At 43.0% G+C, this 10,920-nt stretch overlaps 2 protein-coding genes across 2 annotated transcripts in view; one reads left to right on the top strand and one right to left on the bottom strand.

Moving 5' to 3' along the window:
- Nucleotides 1–579: 579 nt before the first annotated feature.
- On the bottom strand, nt 580–4,003 carry LOC149300900 (neuferricin-like). The gene is made up of 4 exons (XM_089484688.1): nt 3,727–4,003; nt 2,178–2,318; nt 1,708–1,891; nt 580–790 (listed from the first exon to the last, which is right to left on the bottom strand). The coding sequence occupies exons 1-4, from the start codon at nt 4,001–4,003 to the stop codon at nt 580–582; spliced, it is 813 nt and encodes a 270-aa protein (XP_089340814.1).
- Nucleotides 4,004–7,941: 3,938 nt separating this feature from the next.
- LOC149300899 (zinc finger ZZ-type and EF-hand domain-containing protein 1-like) overlaps nt 7,942–10,920 on the top strand; it is a 53,807-nt gene continuing 50,828 nt past the window's right edge. The window contains exon 1 of the mRNA XM_089484469.1: nt 7,942–8,157. Coding sequence (XP_089340595.1) covers nt 8,116–8,157 — 42 coding nt within the window. The 5' untranslated portion in view covers nt 7,942–8,115. The remainder of the gene's footprint in view (nt 8,158–10,920) is intronic.

Below are 10,920 nucleotides of genomic sequence, written 5' to 3'. Positions count from 1 at the left end.
TTTATTCAATTGGGCAGAAGGTGTGCGTAGAGGCTCTGCCAAACCGGAGAAGCCTCGACAACTAACTAGACGGAGAGGAGAACAGGACGAAGACAGAAGACCAAGAAGAGGCAAGAGAAGAAGCAAAGCTGTGGCAAAGATGACTGGAGCACAGAACCAGTCGACCAAATCTGAATGCACCGGTCTACTGGTAACGCAAGGACAATGTATACGAGAACATGACTTGCGTATAGTGTTGTTTAACTTATGTAAGTCGGTACTGTTCAAATTGGCCAATATGACTTCGGATGGCCTAACAACTTGTAGAAAAGCCTGTATGGCCATACTCCACCTGCTGAGTACATGTGGCCTACAGGAGACCTGAAGGCTGTGCGTGGAATATGTTTTGTCAGAAATTACCGGTAGATGTTGCATCAAGCTCTGTACCAGGTTTTTTTTTTATATTGCTTAAATCAGACTAAAAGAAAACGCAATTATGAAGGAAGACAAGGAGCTTTAATATAAATGATGAGGAAAAACTTCAACCCACAGGGTTTAAATTATAAGAACAAGGCGTCTTCAGATAAAGTTAATCACTTCTCATTGTTTGACTAAACACCATTCAAAAAGTGGATTACAGTCCTCGTATTCCTTCAGTAAGGGGTTGTCCAGGTCTCCTCTGTTGTATTCTGTAGAGTCAGGGTGTTCAGAGGGGGGTCCTGATGCCCTCACGCACACACAGCGGTAACTGTCAGCACCAGCGATGTACATTTTCCTGGGAACGCCAACCCAGTCCCTTTGTATGCCGCCACTAGAGAAAAACAAAGTAGACACTATATTCTTATTGAACTAGAAGGCACATAGAAACAAAAATCATACGCAGCAGAGTGGTAACTTTTAGAAGCTTACTAAGGGCTGGATATTGTTGAATTAAAAAAAAAAACAAACTACTAATTTTTTTAAGGCTTTAAAAGAAAGAACCTTAGAATATTTCCAAACCTACTGGTTCAACGTTATAATCTTTGAAACAGACGTGGGTGAACGGCTTGCCTTAGAATGGGCAAGAGCATATTATATAATATCAATAGTTTTTAAGTTTTTTTAAGTGTCAAAATGTATTTCTCATTAAGAAGGATTTAAAATGAAAAAATGCTTGCGTTTCTAGTGCTTAGGCAATTGCACATCCAAGGTGTATTAAAAGATCAGTAAAACTCCAATTAAGCGTCACCCTTAAGTGTTTAAAAGCTGCTTGTTTGTCTGTCCCTGAAACACACACACACACACACACACACACACACACACTGCCTGATCCTAGTCAATTAAGGGTAACTTGTCGACAACATCCACACTTTAACCTGAGAATGCATAATGCATAAAACATATTTGTATTGATTTATGTAAATTAGATTAAAAACTGCATTACTTCTGATATATAACGTAATCACTGTTGTAAGCAATAGTCACTGTTTTAAATGTATTGTATATTTACTCATTAAAGATCATCTTAACTATGCCACTACAGTGGAGTGCTGATAGTAGGACACTTAAAGCATAGTTTGTTCTCCCTTTATCTGTGAAAATACTCCCATTTGTATCGGGGGAAAAGTAACTTGATGTGGGTTTGCAGAGCAGTCTGGTCTTTCTACATTACATTATACCGGTGGCATCTCTGCATAAGTGACCCAGCTGATACGTGTAGCCTCGCGGATCCGTGTGGACAAGCATTACCTGTGTTTGGAACACCAGACTCTGTTGATGCCAGCAGTCCACTCTACATTGCAAGGTGGAAACTGCTTATTCTCCTCGTGTCGTTGCTCTTTTAGCTTCAATCCTTCACCAATAACTGCCATAGCATCCTCTAGGGCTCTTGTCGGGCTTCCATTTTCATCATAGTATCTTCCTACTACTTTTCCTGTATCGATAAAAATGGAATAAAACAAGTAGTTTAATAGATACAAAACATACAAAAAAACCCCAAACATTTTAATAATTCTTCACACAGTATAAATAGGGTTCACTGAACACAGTGTCTACAAAACAAAAACATAAAATTGTTAGCACATGTTTACCGTTGGATAAACTGTGACTTTTTTGCACAAGCAAATTATTTTTGCCAAATGACTATTTGCTTGTGAATTGTCTCTAAAGAAGCACAGCGTTTAACATAAAAAGTTTGAAGTGGAGCATTTAGGACCTACCAATCAAGTTATAATTCTTCTTATAAAAAGAAAGCCAGTTGTTGAGGTGAAGCATTTGTAAGGGGGAAATTTCAGACACGTCGTCCACAAGGCCCTTCTCTGAGAAATCACCAGTAACGTAAGCACGAGACGCATCTTTGCCTGGAAAGAAATACATATATAACCATTAAATGAGAACCATTAGACATTTTATTTAAAATATTTGTAGATATGACATAGTAAGCGCTAAAGTGAATGAATGCCATCCACGAATGAGCAAATCTGCTTCATGGATGAACTCAAACCATGTCAATGTAATATTCAAGCTGGATTGCTAGCTAGGTATCATGAGTATGTAAAACTGCCAGAGTTCCTTCGTGCCCTATTGCAAACACTGTAGCCCACTTCGCATTTGGTGATATGGATAACTTAAAAGCTAATGGTGGCTATATGCATCATACATTTGCTAGCAATTTAATTAGCACACATTATAGCCCTCATTTCTTCCCCTTTAAAGTGCTTATTTATGAAGAAGAGGATCATTTTCCCGCTGCCTGTTCAGTAAGCTGGAAACATTTCCATATCGCCTTTTTCTACGTTCTTCCCCATGTTGACCAGGTACTGGTAAGTGTCATGGGATGCTATAGTAACACTGTACAATTACTGGGGACCAGTGTCCGTGGGCTGTAACTTGGGTTGGCTGCTTGAAGCAGCCAATTAGTGGCAGGAAAGACCTACCATTCAAATCAATGAGAGCGTTTTCCATGCATGCGCACAAGTCTGACTGGCGTTGACATGCATCTGCCCCTGTCCAGCCACTGGCCCCTGTAATGCACATGATAGCTGGATGATCCCTTGAAAGGGCATATGTCCCTTAAAACAATTTTCAAAGAAATACAAAGGACTACAGAGAAAGGAGGATTTCTTTCTTTTCTTTTTTTACAAAACAGTCCTTTTTGACAAATCTATATGCACAAAAATATTATTTTACTTCAAAACTACATATCAAAGAGTTCTGAATTGTCAAGGAATGTTTCAAGGGAATGATATTTCTGCAAAGTATTGCAAAAGAGTCTCAGGGGCTCACAAGAAATCGCAGTCCCACTGATTTAGCTCCACGGTAAGCGATATGTTAGGATTAGATAGGTCTCGCCGAAATTGGGGTGCATTGCCGTATGTCCATGTAGTGTGACGGAATACCCAGTGTTTATGCTTCGGATAGGTGCTTTTAAATAATATTAATTTCAGCAGCACCCCAAAATCACTATCCATTCGCTTGTTAGGGTGTGCTTCTGTTTGTATTTTTTGTGCACATTTTTAACCAAACATAAGGTAAAAGGAGTAAAATTGCATTTCATGTACATCCTTCATCACTGATTCTTCTTTACTTGGATTATCGGTGTATTGCCATTAACAGACAGAACTGTTAAAAGCATTAGAATAATAGCATTCCGGTAAGCTGGGAGCTTCAGCTGGAAATACACATCATTGTAGTGGGTACCGGTGGGTTTTAGTAGCCCAGATGATGTCTGCGATTGCCCTGTGACCTTTAAAGGATAAGGACCGGTACCTGTAAAGAAGCTGTAGGAGCCACCAGGGCCATAGTGCTTGTCCCCCTTACGCACATCAAACACCTGCCCTAGCACCGCCAGGTACGTGCCAGGGCTGCCGGGGCCCCCGCGGTAACGAGCCAGCTCTTCCTTACTGAGCAGCTTCCCCCCGGAGAGCCCGCACTGCTCCGGAAAGAGGTAGCTGAGCCCGGGCACCTTGGGAAAGGAGCCCGGATCCATGCGCATGAGCAGCACCGCTGCCGTGCACAGAATAGCGGCTGCCAAGTACCCGAGCATGGGGGCAGACAACGGCAACGCATAAGTACCCGCATACGGCGCTTCTTCCGGTACGGCGCAGAGGGAGGGACATACCGGCTACCATAGGGTAGGGCCAAGACAACGACTTGCGCATTGTAGCCAGAAGAAAGCCCCTAGAGGACATTGGGGGAACTGCATGGTTTAAGAGCTGCTCTCATCCAGACTCATTACCTAATCATATATAGAGAGCTATTAAAATAACATATATATATACATTATATATATTAAAAACATATATATACTGAATCTCCATATTCTGTCTTTGTAAAGGCTGTGGATTCTTGCTTTCTTATTATTGTAGTTAATGTCTATTTTTACTGATCAGTCAGTAAAGTGACAATCCTATAATGTTACATTTTATTTGGTGATGAGTGAACTGGTCCCATCTCCTTTGCTTCACAATGAGTCAGAGTCATACCTGGGATTTTATGTAGTTACTCTCCAAATGTGTTAACCAAATGGCACTAATAGTGGTCACAAAGCGGCACTGTGCTGGGAAATCAGGACTGTCCCACGAAAACCGTGACTGAAACTAAAATGCTCACATTCAGGGCTGTCTAGGTTTCTAGGATCACTAAGCAAAAATATTTAAGGGGCTCATCCTCAATATCATTGATGAAAACAAATACTTATACTTAAAGGAACATAATAATTAATGGGCACAAGTTAGTTAATGAACTAGATACATTATAAAGAAATCTCACCTCTCCTATGTCCTTTGAGGGGCCCTTAGACCAATGGGGTCCCTAAGGAGCTGCTTAATCTGCATGTATAGTTACACCACCCCTGCTCAGATTCAATGTCTTTTTTTTACACTGAAAGTACTCACTTTGCTTTTCCAGCCTGACCACAAAGGCTGTGACTCATGGCTTCCCATGTAATATGACTAATCCGTGTTCAGCCATTGAAAATCTTTAGTCACAGGCCAAATAACTAATGGAGCTGATTTAGGACTCTGACGCATATGTGCATGCACAGCCCCTTCATGCTATCTTAATATTCTTTAACCTCCCCCTGGTTGTTGCAGATTTTCATCCTCATATTTGGTATTGTCAATTCCAGATGAGGCAAAGAAAAATGACCACCTTTGGCAAATATAACCCTCTCTAAGCCCACATGAACTACAAGTATGTAAACCTGTTAACCTATGTGGGCCATTAATTTGTACAGTTGGGTTTGAGCCTAATATTCGGCTCAGAGAGTATACACCAGGTTCATGGTTAGCAATACCAACTCTTGGCCAAGTGAAACCCAACAAGACACAGACTGTCCTGTAAAGACCACACTTTATCCCCTAATGGGAAACTACACCTCTTTATAAACAAAAATGGACCACCACAAAAGTGAGGAATAAGCAGCAGGTTACGTAGTATGAGGATGAAGCATGGAGAAAAGCTGCATCCTAACAAAGCTGGTTGATGTGACATGTGACATGGTATCTCACAGTTTACTCCTTGCCAACACAATTGGCACATGCAAATGGACTACATCAAAAGTCCACAATGAATAAGAAAATGATTAATGTTGTTCAAGATGCCTACATGTCTACATGTGGAATGGTAATTTCAATATGGACATCTTTTTAATTCTCAGCAAACCAAATAACCATTACCCACTGCGATGTATATTTCAGGATGTCTATTACCAAAGTGCCTCCGCACACAAAGAAATAGAAGGGTGGTTTTACAGTAATTTCTAATTGTCAGCATCTTTTGGGGACAGGTTGACCACACTTTCCTATTGTCCACAGACATTGATAACGTCCTTTTCTGGTATTGGAAGTATGAGGATACATGTGATACAAATGAGAAGATAAGAGGTGTCATCTAAGGTTGTTGTGCTAATTACCTAGTAGCACCATCAGACTTTGACCTCTGGATTTGCTGCCCACACCGAAGTCTTCTCTTGTTTAAAAAAAAACAAATGAAGATGAAAAGAGCTTACACAACCAGATATAATGTAAGCAGCGGTTTCATATAGCTAAATATGTCTTTGTATATCCCACACCAGCTCTTTTTCCGCAGTGCACTGTGCCCTCCACCCGCACACACAAAACAAGCAGCTGGCTTGAGGCTCTTCTAAGCCCACCCTGGTTTATATGTGTATTCATTGGGGGGAAAAAAAGACACAGCACGTTTTAGTAGGCCTTCCAATTATTCATTATCTTTCTTGCACGCCGCTCCTCTTCTGCTTCCCCACTCTGTGAAATCCTCCACTGGCTCCCTATTACCTTTAGAATTCAATTTAAAATCCTGGTATTAACATATTATTATTATTTATTGTTTTATATAGCGCCATCAAATTCCATAGCGCTGTACAATGGGTAGACAGGACATAACAAGTAGTATGTAACATTACAAATTGACTTACAGAGAATCCGTGTGAGGAGTGCCCTGCTCAAACAAGCTTACATATAAGGCCCTCCATAACCCTGCTCCTCCATACATTTCTGCCCTCATAAGCAAATACTCTCCTACTCGATCCCTACGTTCCTCCCATGGGCTAAGGCTCTCCTCCTCACTTATCACCTCTTCCCGTCTACAAGATTTCACTCCGGCTGCTCCATATCTCTGGAATCTACTCCCAACGAAGCTTCAGCATTCTCCCTCCCTCCCAACTTTCAAGAAACATCTAAAAACCCACTTCTTCAGAGAAGCCGCACCACTGCTAGAACGTCCCTGTCACTGACGTAACCCCCACACTACCTCTCACCCTTTCTCTCAGCCTTATGTTTGTCACCCCATTCCCTCAAGATTGTAAGCTTGCGAGCAGGGCTCTCTCCACCTAATGTATCGGTTTGTCTTAGTCTGTCAATTCTCGTCTTGTCATACCCCTTGAATTTATGTATTGTATTAAGCTCTGCGTAAACTGTTGGCGCTATATAAATAAAAGATAATAATAATTCTGAATCCATATGAAAGGTAATTTTTTTCTGTAACGTATTTTTAAGACCCTGTCATTTAGTATGATGGGAACAATGGAACTACTCACCGGTAACGCAAGTTTAAAGATAGCGCATTTTAATATTCAGTTAAAAAACATTTCATACATTTGTGTTAACCAAGATATTTCATGTGATTCTGTGACCTAGAAATAGCTTTTTATTTATATATATATATATATATATATATATATATATATATGTTTGGAAGAAAACAAAATAGTTTAATTCGCACAGTTTAATGTATAGACACAGTTTATTATTGTTTTATATAGCGCCATCATATTCCGTTGCGTTGTACAATGGGTAGACAGGACATTGCATAATAACAATACAGAAACAACAGGTGAGAAATGCCCTGTTTAAAAGGAGCTTACAATCTAGAGGCCGTCTGTAAAGCTGTTTCTATACATGTATGTGTGTATATGTGTATATATATATATATATATATATATATATATTACTGTGAACACAGCGATAAGCTCACAGCCAGCAAGCATTGTGAGCGCCTAGGAAAGAGGGACCCCGGGGAGGGGAGGGGAGGGAGAAGGGGACACGGTGGAGGTATGAGCAATGGTGGCCCCCAGCTCCAGGAGCGGCTCTGTCAGCCGGGCATTAGTAACGCCTGTAAGCGCTTTCACGTAGCACCACCGTCCCCGGGCCGAGCTCTGTGCGACAGGTGCCAGCGCTGAGCTGTCAGAGCGGCTCGGGGCGGGACCCTGGGCGGGCCTTGGCCGGGGAGAGGCGGCAGAGGCATCCCGGGCCTCACAGGCCCCCCGGACATTCAGAAAGGCAGAGCGCCGCCATCATCATGGGGAACGTAGTGAGCGGCGGCAGCGGAGATGAAGACGATCCGGGAATGGAGCAAGAAGACGCCGGGGCAGCTTGTTTACAGGAGTCTGGGACACCTGGCACCGCACCAGGAGCAGCAGCACTGCCTGGAGTCCCCGGCCCGGTCTCTCCGCCACTGCTGCCGCCCTCGCCCGCGGTATTGCTGGAGCAGGCCCGGCTGAGGGAGGCGGCTGCCCGGCTGAGGGAGGTAGGAGCCCCGGAGTCGGTGATTTCCCGGCACCAGAGCGCCCTGCTCCGCTGGCTGGAGGAGAGGCTGAGCCGAGGTGACGAGACCGTGAGCCGGGAGCAGTTCATTGAGATGCTGGAGAGCAGGGCCAGCACCCGGGAGGAGTGCGAGGAGGTAAAAAATGCTCCCATATTACCTGTGTTATAATACTGCCCCGCGGGAGGCGGGATCTGGGCTCCTGTCACGCAGCTGGTGTATTAGACGCTGCACCGGGGCTGTGTGTAGTGAGGTAGTCAGGAGTGCAACGTGGGGGATGCACCGCACTACTGTGCAGCGAGGGCGCCGTGACAGGACACTATCGCAGCGTGGATCTCAGGAGTTTATTTGCGTGGAGAGGAGCCTCTCACCGGATCGCGTTAGATGTTACTCCATATTATACACCACAGGCCAGCGGGGATCTGGATCTACAGAGCGCGGTGTGCCCATCACACGGCACATCACACTGCACCAGTCACGGGCACTGTGCGTGAAGTGAAACGAAAACACTTGTTTTCTCCAAGGCCCCACCCTGTGTGTTTCTCCTAAACGATGACAGAATGGACCCTTCATAATGCATAATTCATACGGCCAAATGAGGCTTGAGGAAATCTAGATTTAATTGTGCATTGTCCAGGGCCTGCTCCACCTTTCTCAAATCTCACCTTCAGCCTACCAGAGAGTGCAGGAATGCCGTGCCAAGTTATGATGTCATCGCCAGCACTCCCTCACTCTAACAAGGCGCAGGTCAGGCAGGTAACAGTAGGGACCTGTGCTAATAGTCATCTGTCGTGTGTGGCTTCTTTAAGGGGCCCGACACTAAACGGCGCAGCGTTACTATGCTCTTATATTCTTATTAATGATCCCACTTCTCAAGAGTGACTGCATACCTGTCACATGCCACAATTCAAGTGTGTATGTGTATGTATGTTTATATATGAGAGGCTCTGCGTGTTAAAGGTAGCAATTACCCTTAAGGTAAGGTTGCCTTACACCAAGCATACCGATGATGTATAGAACACCTTTAAAGGGACGACGACACTAAACGTTTCTTTTACTTTCCGTCTTCCTGTGTTCTACAGATTGTTTGCGTGAATCTGTTTTATGCAGAACCTGTTTTATTCACCCCTTGCTGCCTCCGGTTCATGCCAAGCTGTCTAGCAGGCCTCCTTGGAGATGACACAGCAGACTGTTCCCAGGTCTATTACCGAACGCAGCTGCTAGGGGTAAAAGCGCGCATGCAAGTGCATGCACCAAGATCTGTGCTCCGATAGGATAAACAGCGAGCGGGAAGCAAACGTCTCGGTGGCCAAATGTATCGGCATGGAAGCTTAGGCTGCTGGGGCCAGATGTTATGGAATAATGCAATGCAATAGATCCTGTATATAAAGGTCTTAGAGCTACATCGTCCCCACTGGCTTCTAGCGAGATAACATACAGCAGTATGATTGTAAGAAATGGGGCCCGGAACGCTCTGTTTATCTTTCTTTTATTGGTTAGAACTGCTAAAAAAAATCACCATCCTGCTACCAACGCACCCAAGTCGGCAGTACATTTCTGGCAGTATTACAAGAAATATACAAAAAAGACATATATATTATCGTTAACCCTTTCTCAGTAAACGATCTGTTCTAATCCGTTTTTGGAAGATAAAAGAGAACCTCAAATGCTGAGATTCTTTATAATCTAGAACCTTATAATAACTTTATTTTGAGTATGAAGCATCATTGAGTGGTTTTTAAACGTGTCACTGCATGATACCAAAATATCTACAGCATTCTTAAAGGATTTCTCATGGATAAAAAAAAAAAAAAAATACTGCTTGCCATTCTATAGTTCCTGCTTGTAGAGGCGCTGCTCGTAGAGTTGTTTGTGTAGTCTTTCCTGGTTTAGTGAATACATAGAGATTTTTTTAAATTGTTTTTTTTTAGAAAGGGACACCATAACTACATAACAATAAAGCACTTTAGTTTGCTTGCCTAAAGTAAGCAGCGCTCTCACTCCATGCTGTGACGATTCTTGCCACCCATTGGCTGCTTCAAGCTTCCTATCAGTGACAGAAAGCACTGGCATGGAAGTCAATGGGGGCTTATGAGCTCCAACCTGACTCCTCTCCCCATCTGCAGTGTTCGCAAAGCCAGCATTGGAGCTGACTGGTGGAAACTCATCTCCTCTACCAGAACTAACGGGGGGGGGGGGCATGGTGGCAAATGGAGGAATTCTGGGGGCCCCCACAAAGATTGTAAGGGACCACACACCTGCCATATGCATTAAAGCACACACGCTTTTAAAGTACTTTTAAAAATCATTTACGAAACACACAAAAAAATAATTTGTAGTCCACCCTGCCCTGTACTTTACACTTTGCTTTTGCAACAATGACTCATGCTTAGTGCAGGTAGCATTTACATGACGATCGAGCTTGATTGTACTTGGTATAGGCAAATAGAATCTGGTTTGGCAGCATGCAACTGGAAAGTTTGTACTTTCTTGCATCTAAAGTCAATTAGTGTACATGAAGATTGTGATTGACCTTTATCCACTTGCATAGAAGAAAGTAAACGTTCTGTTATATTTTATTTAATGGGTTTATGAAGCTTTACATAACAAAGTAGCTCTTTTATATCACTAAAGTAATAATTTCACAATTTGACATTCATTGGCTTATAAAAGCAATAAATGTCCAAGCATAAAGTCCGGTGTCCTGGACTGCGCCCCTTCAGTCGCTTACCTGCACACCCCTCTCTATCTAGAAGGATCTCATCAGGTTAAAAATGATATTTCTCATTCAGCTCAGCATAGCTGACATCTAATCTAGACTTTAGGCATATTATCTAGAAACAAGTGTTTTAGAGACATCCTCTACATGTTTCCTCTGGAGAATCTTTTGATGTATGTGCC

Source organism: Sceloporus occidentalis, unplaced genomic scaffold (assembly GCF_023333645.1).
Source record: "Sceloporus occidentalis isolate IW3139 unplaced genomic scaffold, rSceOcc1.0.p SCAF_22, whole genome shotgun sequence".
Classification (NCBI taxonomy): Eukaryota; Metazoa; Chordata; class Lepidosauria; order Squamata; family Phrynosomatidae; genus Sceloporus; species Sceloporus occidentalis.
The sequence above is the reverse complement of the archived record's forward strand: the minus strand, read 5'-3'. Positions and strand labels throughout refer to the sequence as shown.

Bases quoted from the DNA above. Each gene is read 5' to 3' on its own strand.
- LOC149300900 (XM_089484688.1), bottom strand. From the start codon at position 4,003: ATGCTCGGGTACTTGGCAGCCGCTATTCTGTGCACGGCAGCGGTGCTG. The intron at 1,892-2,177 runs GTAGGTCCTAAA...TTATCGATACAG, and splicing joins GAAGAATTATAACTTGATTG to GAAAAGTAGTAGGAAGATAC. The intron at 791-1,707 runs GTAATGCTTGTC...GTTTTTCTCTAG, and splicing joins GTCTGGTGTTCCAAACACAG to TGGCGGCATACAAAGGGACT.